Source organism: Dama dama, chromosome 23, assembly GCF_033118175.1.
Source record: "Dama dama isolate Ldn47 chromosome 23, ASM3311817v1, whole genome shotgun sequence".
Classification (NCBI taxonomy): domain Eukaryota; kingdom Metazoa; phylum Chordata; class Mammalia; order Artiodactyla; family Cervidae; genus Dama; species Dama dama.
Genome location: NC_083703.1, coordinates 74292475 through 74309283, shown reverse-complemented (window position 1 = coordinate 74309283; position 16809 = coordinate 74292475). Strand labels below are relative to the sequence as shown.

General features: G+C 49.9%; 1 protein-coding gene across 1 annotated transcript; it reads right to left on the bottom strand.

The window, feature by feature from the left end:
* Positions 1-4123: 4123 nt before the first annotated feature.
* On the bottom strand, positions 4124-10804 carry WFDC2 (WAP four-disulfide core domain 2). Its single transcript, XM_061127372.1, has 4 exons — positions 10566-10804; positions 9833-9976; positions 6931-7083; positions 4124-4279 (listed from the first exon to the last, which is right to left on the bottom strand). Exons 1-3 carry the CDS (start codon positions 10639-10641, stop codon positions 6932-6934), a joined length of 372 nt encoding a protein of 123 aa, XP_060983355.1. The 5' UTR covers positions 10642-10804; the 3' UTR covers positions 4124-4279; position 6931.
* Positions 10805-16809: the final 6005 nt, after the last annotated feature.

The window sequence follows — 16809 nt, the reverse complement described above, 5'->3', positions numbered from 1 at the left end:
GGAGGGGCCTGGGATTTATTTTTCAGAGGTAAAGTTTTAAGCTCTCAGCCAGTTCTATGATTCTTGTCATCTTTGAATTACGGAAGAAAGGAAAGAAGGAAGGAAATGAAGGAGGGAGGGAGAAGCAGTGCTAATCAAATTAAACTGCAGACAATAAAATCAAGAGCTGTGAGGAGGGAGTCCAGAAAAAATCATGAAAAAAACCTCAAGAGTGAAAGCCTCCACCCACTATCGAAGGACCTCCAAAGAAATGACAGAAACCCACCAGGGATGACTTTTATCCTCTGAACTAAGATAAAAGGGGAAAGGAAATGCAGAATGTGATATCTGGGTGCTAGTTGTCCCAAGCAATAAACCCAAACTAGAGAATAAAGCCATAAATACATAAGATCAAGAGATTAGGGAATTCCCTGGTGGTCCAGGGGTTAGGACTCTGAGCTTTCACTGCTGAGGGCCTGGGTTCAACTCCTGGTCTGGGAATGCATGGCATGGCCAAAACAGACAAAAAACAGCATAGAAATAACAAGGTGACCTTACAAGTATACCACAGCTGAACCAGATGAGACCAATGGAGAACTAACCCTGAGATAAGCATGAACATGCTTAACTTGTACATTAATATGTTGAGAGATTTAGCTATTTCAAACTAGAGTCTCCAGCCCACCAACAGAGATCATGAGTGAACCAGTGTAGAAAATGTAACCCGCTGTGTCTGTCTGTATTGCCTCCTGGAGGTTGGTTAAAGGAGGGTCCTGTGGGCACCATCCAGGCCACTTGGAGCTCCGCCTGCAGAGTGAACCAGCCTTCCATCAGTGAGCGGTTGTTGTTTTCAGACTGACTGCAAAGGGCAGCTGCCTTCCATAGTCTCTTCCCCTGGTGGTGCCAAGATTCTAACCATAACCCTAAGCCTAATCCTAGCCTGTAATAAACCACAGGCTTTGGACCATTTATCTGGAGAAAAAATTCCGGAAGGCTGTTCAAGATGTGAGGCTTGCAAATAATGGGGTAGGGGGGTACTGTAGCTCTAGGGGGTTCCATCTTTTATATAATAAGCTCACCCCAGTAGGCTTGGTTTGGCTGGGTGCTGGGCTTCTGTGGGGTTGATATCCCATCCGTAGGGGATACGCAGAGACTTCTGGGTCCAAGACCTCCGTGCTCTGCAGGCGGGACCTTCAAATGCTATGCTTTTCTGTAGCTGAAGGGGGCACTGCAGCTCCCCCCAAGTACCATCTTTAACCACTAATGAAACCAGATACTCACCAGATTGCAGCTGTGAATGGAAGACTAACAGCGTCCTCAGCCGTTGCTATTTTTATGTTTTCCTCACCCCCTCCCTTTTGATCAACTGGGTAAACGTGGTCATGGGGCAGGAAGGGTAATATTTGTTGTGTTTGCAATGTGATTATTTCGTGAGCTAATTTCCCAAAGCTCCATCAATAGACAGGACACAAAGAACCACACAGGAGTCATAGGAGCCTCCATAGTTGGTACAGCCCTAGCTCCCAGGGCATTAGGGCTGACAGTTTGAGTTCCATACATGTTAGTAGATGAAGAGGCAAAAAAAGTAATTTCTTCCATGTCCTGTTGGGTCACCTAGCTGCTCTCTCTGCTTCCACATTGCCCTCAGAGTCGATTCTTACATTTAACTTTGGCTGTGCTGGGCTTCTCATTGAGCGGGGCTTTTCTTTGAGGTGCCTGGACTCTAGAGTGGGGCCTCTGTAGTTATGGGAGGTGGGCTCACTTGCTCCATGGCATGTGTGATCTTCCCAGACTAGGGATGGAACATGTGTACCTTGCATGGCGGGAGGATTCTTAATCAGTGGACCACCAGGAAAGTCCCACAGTCGATATAAACATAACAGCCAGAAGGATCTTTTTCAAATGTAAGATGACGTTGTCCTTCTGCTCAAACCCCAATCAGGGCTCCTAAATTCCTCAGAATAAGAGGCAAAGTACTTGTAGTGACCACAGGGCCCTCTGTAATCTGTGCCCACATACCTCTCTGACTATCTCCCCTGGTGCTCCTGACCCCTCACCACTCCAGCCACGATCCTCAAGCAACCCAGGGCACACTCTGACCTCAGGTTCTCAGCCCTAGAAATTTCCTCGGTCTGGCAGCTCTTTCCATGGATTTCACATGGCTCATGTCCTTCTTCACTCAGCTCATGACTTGAATGACACTTTAGGAAAGACCTTCCCTGAATACGCTCTGCAAAGCAACTACCCCCACCTCTCCCCCACCCACTGGACCCACTTGTCACACCCTACTCATCTTTATAGTTTGCCATAATCTTGCCACCACCTGACATGTTTATATGCGTTGTTTCACTCATTTATTGACTGTTCTTCCCCCCTACACACACACATGCACACGCATACACCACACACCTCCTTGATCTCAAATCCACCCCACCTAGAACAGAACATATAGTAAGAACTCAAAAAGGATTTCCCAAATGAGCAATACCTCTGCTTAAGCTGTTCCTCAGACAGGGCTTTCCTCTACTGGTCTGGCTTCAGAACTTCACTTCTTAAGCTCTGGCTCCCTCAAATGTAGCTTTCTATTATCCCAGCAACCCCAACCTGCCCTTTACTGAAGAGCAGATATTTGTTTTTGCATCAGTTTTACCGTACACAGTCCTCTAGACTGGAGGTGGGGTTTAGAGACAACAGCAAGGCAGCCTGTTATTGGAGATGGGAGGTCAGGGCAAGAAGAGACCCTGCCCTGAGCTCTGGAGGGGTGGCAGTTTACCAGGATTCTGGCCCTGGGAGCCAGGAGATGGAGAGAATAAATAAATATAGAAAGAAGGGATAGAGAGGAGGGAATAAAGAAAAGGGTACAGAGAGAAGAAAGGATAGAGGGAGTGAGCTTGAGCTCTAGCTTGGAAAGAAGATACAAGAAACTGACAGCATTCACGGCCTCCACAGAAAACAACAGAGTAGGGACTTCTCTGATGTTCCAGTGGTTAAGACTTTGCTTTTCAATGCAGAAGGTGTGAGTTTCATCCCTGGCTGGGGAACTAAGATCCCAAGTGTTGCTGCCAGAAAACCAAATCATAAAACAAAAGCGATATGGTAACAAATAAAGATTTTTTTAAAAAAAGGAATTCTTAAAGAAAAAAGGAACAGAGTAGCTGGGGGTGGAGGAAGAGTGTCAAGGGTGAACGATGTTTCACTGTGTATTCTTTTCTTTTTTTTGGAGTATAATTGCTTTAGAATGTTGAGTTAGTTTCTGCCACACCAGGGAGTTAATCAGCTATATGTATATATATATCACCTCCCTCTCCCCTCATCCCACCCATCTAGGCCATAGTTGGGCTGTTATGTGCTCTGAGGCATGTGGGATCGTCCCGGGTTAGGGATCCAACCCTGGTCTCCTGCACTGGCATGCAGATTCTTTACCACTGAGCCACCAGGGAAGCCTGGCTATTCATTTTAAAGAAGATGTGGGACATACATTGTATATCCTTTTTTTAATTTTTGAACTGTGATCCATGTGTTATTTCTACAAAATAACAGCTTGATTAAAACAAAAACAAAAACCTACAACAAAGCACCCTGACTTTGTTACCTTCTTTCTGTGTGGCCCCAAGGAAGTAACTTGGCGGAGACCTGTCTGTAACACAGGCTCAATAGTTGAGACCCAGGAGCTTAGTTGCTCCATGGCATGTGGGATCTTCCCAGATGAGAGATCTAACCCAGGTCTCCTGCATTGCAGGCAGATTCTTTACCATTGAGCCACCAAGGAAGCCCTTATCACAATCTGAAGGCTATTTGGGGGATCCAGGAGATCTCACAAGCGAATCTCCCAGCCCTGCATCAGGCACACAGTACCTGCTGCTGTTGTCAGAACTCCCAGCAACTCTGGAAGGATTTCAGCATCTCTCTGAGCCCCAGTTCTCTCCTCCATCACCCTGGGAGAATAACCTGAAACTGCACAGGGCTGGTGGGCGGATTAACGGGGGAAGGGCCTCGGCACCCAGAGCCCTGAGTTACCATCTCATCTCTTCTGGGACTCTGCCTGGACCATCTGGTGGCCACGCCCACTCCCCGCCTCCCAGCCCACAGTTGCAGGCAGGAATGGAATGTGCCGGAATAATAACAGAGGCCACAGGCCCGCCAGTGCTGGAAGCAGTCACTTTATTGGTTGGAAAAAGAAGCAGCTGTGGTTAGCTCAGGAGGGAGGGAAGAGGCCAGGGAGGAGGGCAGCTGGGCTGGAGCCAGACAGGGCCAGGCAGACATTGCTGCTCCCTCAGTCCACAGGCTGCGGTGGCTGGAGCTGGAGGAAGAAAATCATAATAATACCATCAACAACAATACCGGGGACACTAGACAAGAGCGCTTGCAGCTTAAATTCTGATCCAAAGCTCCTCCCACTCCATCACATCCCCCGCTACCTTCCTATCCACTGCCCCCCAGCAAAGCCTCACTTTCTCGAGGCCTTGGGGCTCTGCCGGCATTTTTCCAGAGGTCCTAGACTCACCTCTTCTGCTCCGACCTTCCCTGGATACACCTGGGTATACCATGGTCCCCACGGACCACTGTGACCATTCATGAGGGGTCACTGTCATTTACCTCCCTAAGAATCCTTCCACCACTAGGAAGTTGCACTATACCCCCATTCCTTTGGTTAAGCTGAGTTAACTGATCAAAAAGATCTTATTTATCCCATTTTATAAACAAAATATTTGCAGTTCAGGGAGGTGAAAAAGGCTAGTTAATTGTCATAGCTGAAATCTGAACCTAGGTCTTCCTGACTGCAACGCCAGCCCATGCTGTTGGCACACATGGAGGCAAGAGGCAGCGGGCATCGCTGGAGAGCTCCAGGCCCTGGGGAGACTGTGCTTCTCTTTCAGGCACTGAGTTAGCAACCATGGGTCCTGGGGCATGTTCTCCCCTCTCTCTGGGTCTCAGTCTTCACATCTGGGCAATAGGTTCCATCACTGGCCTGCCAGTCTATTGACTGAGAGCTTATCAACAGCAGTGCACGATTAGCCATAAGATTACAACCAGGGGGTCTTTCCGGAGACTTGCCTGTCCCGTTCCCTCCATCCGGAATAGCTTCCCTACCACTGTACTTCACCAGACTACCCACCTTGCACTCATCCTTCAGGACTGGCTCAGAACCCTGCTCCCTCCTTCCCCCACCCTTGGGAAGGCGAGGCTTCCTCCTGTGTTCCTACCACACCCAGTCCTGCCCTCCACTGATTGTAGGCCTTGGGAGTGTCTGTCCATCTGTCTGCCTCAGCCACCTGGCTGCAAGCTTGGTGAGGAAGGGCAGCAGTCACCTTTTGTCCCAGCACACGGCACAGGGCTGGATCCCTCACTGGACTGAAGATGCATGTGCCTTGGGTTTTGTTTCTCTTTTTTTTTTCTTTTTTAAAAAAAAAATCTTTATGAATTTATTCACTTGGCTGCACTGGGTCTGAGTTGCAGCATGTGGGATCTAGCTCCTTGACCAGGGATTGAACCCAGGTCTCCTGCATTGGGAACTCAGACTCTTTGCCACTGGACCACCAGGGAAGTCCCTCTCTTTACTTCCTTATGCTTGCTTTATGACTTAACATTGTTTATTTTTAATTATCTGTGGGGAAGGAGAGGCTCCACGATCTTATCTTTAGGCATGGGAACCACTCAAAGCAGGTGAATGTAGTCCTGTCGGCCACAGAGTAACTGCACAAGTGAAGGGGAAAAGGAGTAAATCTCACAGCCCAAATAATCAGCAAATATTGTCCCATCCACCTTCATGTATGTTGCAAACCCAGCCTCTTAGGTCACCTGGTCCATCACCTCCCACCTGGCCTCTTGCAGGAGCCTCCATGCTGGTCTCCCTGCTTCTGCCACTGCCCCCTCTAGGGTCTCCACACAGCAGCCGGAGCAATCCTTTTAAATCCAAGTCAAGAGCAGGTCCATTTCCAAGGGCCCAATATCTCTGGGTCAAGACCAAAGTCCTGGACTTTCCTGGTGGTCCAGTAGTTAAGAATCTGCCTGCCAATACAGGGAACCTGGGTCCAATCCCTGGTCCAGGAAGATTCCACATGCCACAGAGCAACTAAGCCCGTGTGCTATAACTACTGCCTGCGTGCTGCAATTACTGAAGCCTGCTTGCCTAGAGCCTGGGCTCCGCAACAATAGAAGACACCACAAAGAGAAACCCGCAACAAAGAGTAGCCCCAGCTTGCTGTAACCAGAGAAAGCCTGTGCATAGCAGTGAAGACCCAGTGCAGTCATAAATAAATAAAATATATTTTAAAAAAGACTGCAGTCCTTACATGGTCTATCAGGTCTCTCCACTAACCGCCTGCCTCTCTGACCCTCTCCTCTATTGCCCTCTCTTTGATCATAGGAGGCTTTTCCTGAAACACACCAGGGGTTCTACTGCTTTATATCTGCTGCCCCCACTGGCCATAACAGTCTTTCTGAAAGCTCCCAGTTCCCTTCATCATCTCCAACAAGTTTGTTCAAATGCTGCCTTTTGGAAGGTGCCGTGATAAAACAGCAACGCAGCTCCCTGCTGCTCCCCATCCCTACTCCGTATCCTCCTTCTGTTTTCTTTTTCTCCAGGTCACTTATTTCCTGCTAACATTTTACAGGGAATGAAGGTGTTGAAGGAGCCTGGTGGGCTCAGGTCCATAGAGTCTCAAAGAGTCAGACACAACTGAAATGACTTAGCACACATGCATGCACAGTATATAAAACCCATCAGAGAGAAATTTTTGTTGGGTTTGTTTACTCATGGAGCTTCCCAGCACCTAGAGCAGTGCACCACACGTGATAGATGCTCAGTGACTATGTTGAACGGATCAGAACAAATCAAAGGATGGATAAGCAAATAGCACTGTGTTAGCTCAGGGGTTCCTTTTCAGCCTCCTGCAGGGGTTGTCATATCTGGGTATCAGTGTATCCCTCCCCGCACCCCAGGGCACCTACCTCAGAAGACAGGGGTGACACAGGACACCTTCCCGCAACCATTGCGGCAGCATTTCAACAGATCAGGACACTGGCTGTCCACCTGGCACTGGTCCCGGCAGAGGCCGAGCTGGGGGAAGGCGATGTCCACCTTAGGGCAGGAGCCCTTCTTCTCTGGGTAGAAAAAGGAGTAAGAGGTGGTGAGCAGAGGTGAAGCAGGCAGCTGCACATGTCTCCACAGCACGTCTGCCCACCTGGATTCACAAACAAGACAGCTGCCTGCCTGAGCGAATCTCAGGGGGCTTGGAAGTTTGTCTGCAACCTTCCTTTCTCCTGTTCTCTCCTCCCAGGGCTTTTGAGATGACTGGACTCCAGTTTGAGTCCCAGTGCTGCCTTCTCCTAACTTTGTGGCCTCAGGATGGAAAGCCCCTAGAGCCCCGTGTCTTCAGGTGTCAGATGAGATCAGCGCTGACCACACCACACGGTTGTTATGGAAGCAATGGAGGCCAACAGACTTCTCCCTGAGAAGTCAACATCCTTTGTAGCAATAATAATGATGATGAGTAAAGGCAACCGTTAACACTTAGCTCCTTCTAAGTAGCAGGCATTATCTGAAGCTTGTGACATTTATTAAGTCATCTAATCCTCGGGGTAATCCTAGAACCGGGGACAAGGAGCTGTAACAATTTCCTCATGTTGCAGATGAGGAAACTGAGTCAACAAGAAGTTAAATAATTTGCTTAAAGTCAAACAGGGTAGAGACAAGATTTGAACCCAGGAACCTGGCTTCAAGTCTGTGCACTATGCATTTTGCTGCTTTGTAAGCTATAAACCATAGTGCCCATGTAAGGGTAACATACCCACAATGCTTTCACTCCCGTATACTCACTCCTAGTTACAACCAGGTGGAATCAAGGTTCCCTTTACACTCTCACTCTAACACCCAGAGAAGCATTCTTCCACTAGTGCACACACACACACACATACACAAAACCACAGAGATGTGCCAGTTACAAAGTCCTTAGTGCAAATCCATTTTGTCCTTTAATTTTCACATCAAACCTCTCTTCTGTAGGGGATAGTCCTTATTACTGTATTCTTGTTACAGAGGAGGAAAATGAAACCCAGAGGGGTGAAGGCATCACCCAACATCACACTGCTGATCAGAAGTAAAACCAAGACTTGAGTCCAGCCTTTCAATGTCTACACACACACAGACACACACACAGACACACACACAGACACACATAGACATACACACCCTGTGCTCCACTCCAGGCTCAAGGAGGAGGGAGCTGGGCTCAATGCCCAGAAGCCCCAGGAGCAAGTCCAGCCAAATGTCAAGCAGGCTCAGAGCTGGGTGATGAGCTGAGAGGACACGGGGGGCCTGCCTTCCTGCACAGACACCCTTTCCCCGGAGAAGGGCAGGAGCTCTCAATACCGAGCTGCCCCAGGACAGAAGGGCACCAGGAGCCCGTGACTCACCAACAAGCCACTGTGAGTGGAGGTTCTACTCTCTCCTGAGACATCTCACGTGTACCATTTTATTTAGCCTCATGTCAGTCCTACAACATCTGAGATTGTCATCCCATTATATAAAGGAGAAAGCAGAGGCTCAGAAAGGGGAAGCCATTTGCTCAGGACACACAACCTGCAGATGGTGCAACAAGGATTCTGATTTAGGAGACCCTCTGGCCCTGCCCCTCTTCCTGCCTCAGTCTATCCATCTGAGACCAGGGAGCAGCAGAGACTCCCCCAAGCAGAAACTCCTCTTTTCTCCCCACTCCCCTCCCATCTGTCTGTCTTTCTCTCCCAATGTCCTCCTCTCCTGGTTTTCCTGACTTTGGTCCAGGTTAGAGATCCACAGACCCACAAGCCCCCCTGATGGGCTGTCCCTCCCTCCAGCCCCCACCACCCAGCTCTGACTGAGGTCTCTGATTACAGGCCTTCCTGGCCCCGTGGGCATCTTCAGAGAAATCACAGGGAGGGAGCATCATAGGGACTTTTTCTCTGGGTAAATACCAGCGATCCCAACACAGTGGGATCCTGGCTTCTAGTCCTCAGTTTTTCCTTCTGAAAAATGAGATGTTCCGGGTCCAAGTTGTCTAAGACCCCTTCCTGCTCAGGTAGGAGTCCCTAGGACCTACTGGACAGTCTTGAGCTCCAGCAAGTGCTTTCTATGAAGGGTAAGCTTCACACACTCTCAGTCTTCAGAGCGGAAGAGAGGGTGTTAAGAGGAGAAGGGGGAGGGCTGCTCAGGATGGGGTCCTGACTTTCTTCGAGCCACTCAGACAAAAAAGGGACCCCCTGTGTTATGAATCGTGTCCAGCCAGGGATGGCAGTGTGACCTTGGACAAGAATCTTTCTCTCTTTTTGCAGCTCACATCACATCTTTCAGATGGGCGGAGTGCTCTCCTAAACCTGGAAAGCCTCCATCTGGACAGAGGAATTTGGGAAGTCCAGGCCAGTAGGCATCCCAAAGCCTTCCCCCAGGGCCGGGGAGGCCACAAGAAAGGGGTTCTGGAACGGGATCGAGTCCCAGACCTTGGGACTCAGCCCACTGGGCAGCCCTGGGCTGCCCCGCGGCTAAACCCCCTGCCGGGAGGAAGCTTCGACCCGGCGCCCAGATCTCAGGGAACAATGGTCCGGAACCACGTCCCCGCGGTGCGTCCCGGAAGTCCGTCATGCACCAGAGCGATGAATCTGGCTGGGAGTGGGGGACCTCCCTTCCCCTCGGAGGGATGTCAGCGACGCCCCGGTGTCCCCGGGGCCGCGGGAGGGAGAGCACGGCTGATCCGGTTCCAGCCACTTCGACCTGGTCCTGGACCCCTGGGTCGGTCGCGCTGGTGTGCCTGAAACGGGGCGCTCGCTTCTGCTGCACCTCCGCTGCCCCGCCCCGGCCCGCGCGGGTCCCTCAGGTTACCATTAGGCATCTGGCAGACGGTGGCGCAGCCGGCCTGGCAGCACTTGAGGTTGTCCTTACAGTTCTCATCCGAGACGCAAGCCTTCGTGCAGTTCACGTCACCCTCCAGCTCGGGACACACACCCGGCTTCTCTGTGCCTGCGCCTGGGAGGTGGACGGGCAGTGGGGGACCTGGGCCCACCCTCAGAGGATGCCCACCTCGTGTCTGATGGCCCCCAATCTCAATCCGCCCCCCACCCCCGAATTCTGAGTCTCTGTTCCTAGGCCCCGCCCTAACAGCCTTCAGAGAGCCCCACCTCCAGGGACCGGGTCCTCCAGGACAGGAGGGACCAAACCCTTGGCTTCTGAGCCTTCAATTTTTAGGAGACCCCAGCCCAACTGAGCTTCTAGGAGCTTCCGATGTCCCGGCAGAGGGTCCCTGCCACTGGCCATTGCATCTCCAGGTTCAGCAAAGAACCTCCCCACCCTCGCCGCCCCCCGCCCCATCCCGGGCATAAGGGTCAGTCTTCAGTGGTCTCCGCGCACCTCCAGCACATTGGACCACACATCTGAAGCTCAAGGGCTACCGCCTTCAGAGCACCAGGGATCCCCACATTTTAGTCTGCAGGGGACTCCCCACTTCCGCCCCAGGGAATCCTCACTGCTCAGAGAGGCTCTAAGCTCCTGCCCCGCTCCGTTCCTGCGCTCCTGGTTCGGCCCCTCTGGGCACCCAGCCTTTCCCCGCCCCACTCACCTGTGACTGGGGGGAGGCCCAGCAGCAGGCCAAGGAGGAGGGCGGCGAGGAGCGGACCGAGGCGGCAGGCAGGCATGGTGCTCGCCAGGGCGGGGTGCGGGAATGAGGCGCCGCCAGCAAGATTTAACTGGGTTCCTGGGGGGCGTGGGGTAGGGGCGGGGCTGAACCCCTGCGGGTAGAGGGCTCAGCACACAGGGCAGGCGGGCAGACTGCCACCTCCTGTCATTTCACAATCTCCCAGGATCAGGTGTCACTCTGGCCCCAGTGGGAACCAGGAACCTAAGCGGCTTCCTGGCCGGGTGCAGCTGGTCGCACCCGGACCCTTGTCCCCTCCCCCTGCCCCACCTCCCTCTGGGCCCTGGGGGCAGGGCAGCAGGAAGCCAAGGGCTAGACCCAGGACTCCTAGGATCCCATTCCAAGACCCAGGGGTCTCCCTGTGATGCCCACTGTGGTAGGAGAGAGGAGGGCAGGACCCACTGGGAGAGAATGCAGATGAAGTGGCTGGACTCGGGGTCAGCAGATCAGGGTTCAGATCTCCCTTTAGGGATTCGTGGTGGGCCTGTTGTGTAGTGATACACAGCTGCACAGAAGGAGCTACAGGAAAACCTACTTATACAGGAACCCACTGGACACAAGACACTGAGGCCAGAGAAGGTGAGACACCTGTTAACATCTGGAGCCGTTCGGCTGTGTGTTTCTCCCTCGCTCTCTTTTCCACGCAGACACTCAGGCTCACTCACTGTCTGTGCTCAGTGCCTCGTGCAGCCATGGATGGTCCCAGACACCTGTGAACAGAGGGATATTGTCATCGCCAACGGTTTGTGACAGGTGAACTGTGTAGAGGGGGCCCTCCCAACTTCCCAAGTCCCAAGTGAAGCTGTAGAGACAAGGTTTGATTCCTAGTCTCCATCTCTCCAAGTCTGTTTTTTTTTCCTGTCCATCATAAATGTATGATTTTGTGACACATCTAGGGCACTCAGTTGCTGTAGAGAAAGTAATTAAAGGAACTCTCAACATTGGCCTTGGGGTGACAGAGTCTGGGTTTGACTCCCTTTTCTCCCACTTCCTAGCTGCGGGACCTTAAATGAATCTCTTCTCTGTTCTGAGCAGCCAAGTTGTCATCTCCAGAGATCTGTAAATGGGCAGAGATGGTGTCTCCTGTTTGTAAGGAGACTGATGAGTAGACATCGAGGTTTAACATGCAGGCTGCTGCTGCTAAGTCACTTCAGTCATGTCCGACTCTGTGTGACCCCATAGACGGCAGCCCACCAGATTCCCCCATCCCTGGGATTCTCCAGGCAAGAACGCTGGAGTGGGTTGCCATTTCCTTCTCCAATGCAGGAAAGTGAAAAGTGAAAAGTGAAAGTAAAGTCGCTCAGTCAGGTCCGACTCTTTGTGACCCCATGGACAGCAGCCCACCAGGCTCCTCCGTCCATGGGAGGCTAGTAAATGCCAAAGCACAGTTACCCGGCAAGAAGTACCTTCAAACATCCTTATTGATCTAAATCTGAGGTCTTTGCTGCTGGAGGGTGGAAGGGGTGGAGAGCAGTGGCCATGGGGATGACAGGTGAGCAGGACTTGATGACAGAAATATGTCCAGCCACTGTCCCCACAGATGCCCCGGGGAAAAGAGGCTGCGAATGCCTCCCCCACTTCCCACATCCAGCCTGGGGACTGGAGACAGGTCCTCGTTGGAAGGGCCAGGGCTGTTTACTCTGAGCACAGAGAAGAGTTAACAGTGGCGGGAGTCAGGTGGGGGCTCAGCCCAGGGCAGCTCCTCAGTCTAGGACACGCAGAGGACGCGTTGACGGGCAGCTGGTTTCAGCCTGTGAATCCAGCTGCCTGCTGGACATTCAGCCCCGGGCGGTGCTGCCCACAACCTTCTTCTGGCACCTGGCTAGCTTGCCCATGCCAGGAAACTGCCCAGCCTCACCCCTCTCCAGCCCTCTTGGGCTCTCCTGGGGACTGACTCTCTTGACAGAAATGGGGATTAGCCTGAGGCGAGTCGGATGGGGCACACAAATGGAGGAGAAAGTGTCATAAGTCCATGGCCCATGGCATACAAAAGATGTTTAGCTTTTGTGATGTTAGCTTGTGCGCTAGGTGTGTTCATACAGTTTGCTTCTACATACACTCTAAAAAGGGCAGAGGCTAATTCCTATGTGACGTAACAGCATCTCACTTTTTGGACCTACATCTTCTTCTTCCTTGAAAGGGGTATCACGAGGGAATTCCCTGGCTGTCCAGTGGTTAGGACTCCGTGCTTTCACTGCTGAGGGCCCAAGTTCAATCCCTAGTCAAGGAACTAAGATCCTACAAACTGTACAGTGAGTGCAAAAGAAGGAGGGTGAAGTGTTTTGTAGGATTATTTTAAGGTTCAAAGGGAAGACTAAGGTCCAAAATTCAGCTTCTCTGTATGCTGGTGCTGAATTGATTCTTAGAGACAGAGTTTTGGATGAAGTAGAAAAGAGCAGCTTTGTTACTTTGCTAGGCAAACGGGGCCACAGCAATCTAATGCCCTCAAAACCATGCATCCCAACTTGGAGAAGACACTGAGAAGTTTTACAGTGATTGTGCAAAGAGGACATGATCAGCTCATGGATATTCTTCTGATGGGTTGGTGGTGACATAGTAGGAGACAGCATCATCAACTTGCAGGTAGGTCCAATGGGTCTGGGGTCGACATGCTTGTGGGCAGATTACCATCATTAATCGTCCACTTCTCCCACCTGGAAGGGGTTTCAATACCCACAAAATAGCACAAAAATATTCTTGTATGTATCTGTTAATGGGGAAGCAGAACCTTGCGCCAAGGCTGTTCTTGACTGTTTCTCCTTTGTCTCCCATCCCCTTCCTTCCCTAACTAACAATTGCTTGAATCTGCTGATTGGACCTCAAGGAAGGTCATGGAGGCTGAATGAAGGCTGTTTTCTATAATCAAAGAAATGGGAGACACAGAAAGACCTTGTGCTCAGGAGTCCCACAGGGCCCTGCTCTATATCAACAGCATAAACCAGAGGTTGCAAATCTGGATAGAATATTGTATTGCGAACCCACACAGTACATTTTAAGAGTTTGAATTAGTTGTCAAATTTAAGAGTGAGGAATTTCACATAAAAGTAAAATTCTAATATCAAAATTTCAGTAAAAGGAAATGGTCTGGGAACACAGTGGCAACCGTCAACTAGAACACTGGGCCTCAAACCTGAGCAAGCATCAGGATCACTTAGACCACTTGTTCAAACACAGATTTGAGATCGCTACCTCCAGGGTTTGAGTCAGTAGGACTGGGGAGAAATCTGAGAATCTGCATCTAAGGGTTTCCAGGGACGCTGAGGTGCTATTCAAGGGACCACACTTTGAAAGCCGTGAACTAAGCTAAGGGGGGCTGCTCTCTTCTCGGGAGGGGAGTGTTCTCTCCAGTTTCCATAATCCCCGCCGTTCCTTACTATCCTCCTGCCTCCACCCCAACTCCAAATACTTCCGTCCCCATTACTCACCTGGCCTGGAGGGCATTTAAAAGTGTGGCTTGTCGGGTGAACTCACAGTAAGTGTTTGGGAAAAGGTAGCTTGTTCTTATTTAACAAGGTTGAAATGGGAGGTGCTATGAGTCAGCTGCAGACTTGCCCACTCTAAGATGACTATAAACAAATGAACGTCAGACATCTGAGAAATTTTCAGGAAGAAACAGGGTACCTTTAACCAAACAATGGCCCTTTGTCCTCTTGGACCCTTTCAAACTCCCTAACTCAGAGGAAACCTGTCTTTCTGAGTGTATTGGCTATTTTGCTGTTTTGTCACTTAGCATCCTTTTGTCCTTTTTCTGATAACACTAGCCTGATTTTGGACTTGCCTGGTGGTACAGTGGATAAGAATCTGCCTGCCAATGCAGGGGTCATGGGTTCCATCCCTGGTCCGGGAAGATTCCACATGCCATGGAGCCTACTGAGGCCCTCCTGTACTAGGGCCTGTGAGTCACAATTACTGAGCCTGTGCCCCACAACAAGAGAGGCCCTGCAATGGGAAGCCTGTGCAATGCAACGAAGAGTAGCCCCATCTCACCGAAGCTAGAGAAAGACTGAGAGCAACAACCAAGACCTAGAACAACCAAAAATAAACAAAGAAATAAATAATTTTAAAAAAGGTAGCCTGATTTTTGTTTGAGGGATTGACCCTTCCTCCACCCCAGATGGGACAGGCAGGTTGAGGGGCTTGCCAATCAGAGTTCTTGATTTTACCCCTCAGACCAAGAGTGGCCAATCAGATGCTCTCCTTGGAATTTTAATGTTGACTAATGAATGCTTCCTTGGTGGTTTAGAGGGTAAAGAATCTGCCTGCAATGCTGGAGACTTTCGCTCCATCCCTGAGTCAGGAAGATCCTCTGCAGAAGGGACTGGCTACCCACTCCAGTATTCTTGCCTGCAGAATTCTATGGACAGAGGAGCCTGGCATCCTATAGTCCACGAGTTCACAAATAATTGGACATGACCGAGTGACTAACACTTTCACTTCTTAATGAATGACAAAAATCCTGAAAATGTATGGTATTCATTCAAAAGCAGCCTGAGAAGACCTTGATTTCTCTTGTTTCCCATCCTTTCCAAGAAGAATTCTTTTTAGCATTTCCTTCAGTTCCAAGACTGAATTACATCAGCTAGTGCTATTGGTTGCCAACTGAATGGATCCAATGGGATGTAACTTAAGAGTACAGTCAGGAAGAGAGAATAGATGCCCTCTACGTCCCCACACCATTCTCACCAATTCCTTCTCTTCTTCCAGTAGCCAGAGTCAGTTTCTGTTGCTCACAACCAGGGAGATTTGATGCCCTTACCGGTCAGCAGCAAGTTTCACATTTCCAAATCCAATGGCCTTTTCTCAGGCCTCAGTCCAGTTGGGCTCAGTTGCTCAGTCGCGTCTGACTCTTTGCGACCCCATGGACCACAGCACACCAGGCCTCCCCGTCCATCACCAACTCCTGGAGTTTACTCAAACTCATGTCCTTTAAGTTGGTGATGCCATCCAACCATCTCATCCTCTGTCCTCCCCTTCTCCTCCTGCCTTCAATCTTTCCCAGCATCAGGATCTTTTCAAATGAGACATTTCTTTGCATCAGGTGGCCAAAGTATTGGAGTTTCAACTTCAGCATCAGTCCTTCCAATGAACACCCAGGACTGATCTCCTTTAGGATGGACTGGTTGGATCTCCTTGCAGTCCAAGGGACTCTCAAGAGTCTTCTCCAACACCACAGTTCAAAAGCAATCAATTCTTTGGTGCTCAGCTTTCTTTATAGTCCAACTCACATCCATACATGACTACTGGAAAAACCATAGCTTTGACTAGATAGGCCTTTGTTGTCAAAGTAATGTCTCTGCTTTTTAATAAGCTGTCTAGGTTGGTCAGCCCTCATCCTCCTCTAACTCACAGGTAAGGTCTTCATGGCATACATGTAAACCAAATTTTTTATACAAAAATTTGTTTCTATATCATCTAATTGAAAAAACTATGAGCAGCAGAGCTTCCTTATTTGAGAACTTTGAGTCTTGTCTTGTGAATCTCCATGGCTTTAGACTATACCGCTTTCAAACTTCTTTTAGAGGGCAGTCTTTGAAGTCAGAGAGTCGAGTTCAAATCGCACTCCTGCCATTATTGATTATGTGACCTTGGAGAAGAGGTTAATCCCAGCTCCATCATTTCCTAGCTAGGTGACCTTGACAACATTATTTAATCCTTCCAAGCTTTAGTTTCTTCATCTATAACATGAAATAGTATTTCTAGCCTCATAAAATCAACTTGGATTAGGAGATAATTTTTTTTAAAAGCAACCAAGATAGAGCTCACATGTGATTAATGTCAAATGTGGTTGTCAAACATTTTTTGATTAATGTCAAAATGTTGTCAAAGGGCTCTTGTCAAAATGCCCTGTAGATGCTCTGAGCTCGGTCTACCTGGCTCTGCTTCATCCCAGTGACCCCAGGGATGTTGTCTACGTTTGTGCTCAGACAAACGTGCTTAGTCCTGGACCAAAGGCACTTTGTGACTGCACCCTCGACAGTTCATGGGGCCTGAAAATATTTTGTCTTTGCCTAGAAAAGTCAGGTGTTATATTTTATTTCTCTGCCTCTGGGAGAGAAACTGTAACAGACACTCCCAGGTATCTGCCCAACAGCCTTTTTCTTTCTTCCTTCCCGAGAAAGAAACTTGATGTTATGGGTGGCAACAAATTCTTTCCTAAAAATACCCATTA

What these genes read in the sequence shown, in the direction of transcription:
- WFDC2 (XM_061127372.1), bottom strand. Translation starts at nt 10,641, where the DNA reads ATGCCTGCCTGCCGCCTCGGTCCGCTCCTCGCCGCCCTCCTCCTTGGC. An exon ending in GGGCCTCCCCCCAGTCACAG is followed by an intron (nt 9,977 to 10,565) that starts GTGAGTGGGGCG and finishes TCCACCTCCCAG; the next exon opens with GCGCAGGCACAGAGAAGCCG. An exon ending in CGTCTGCCAGATGCCTAATG is followed by an intron (nt 7,084 to 9,832) that starts GTAACCTGAGGG and finishes TTTTCTACCCAG; the next exon opens with AGAAGAAGGGCTCCTGCCCT.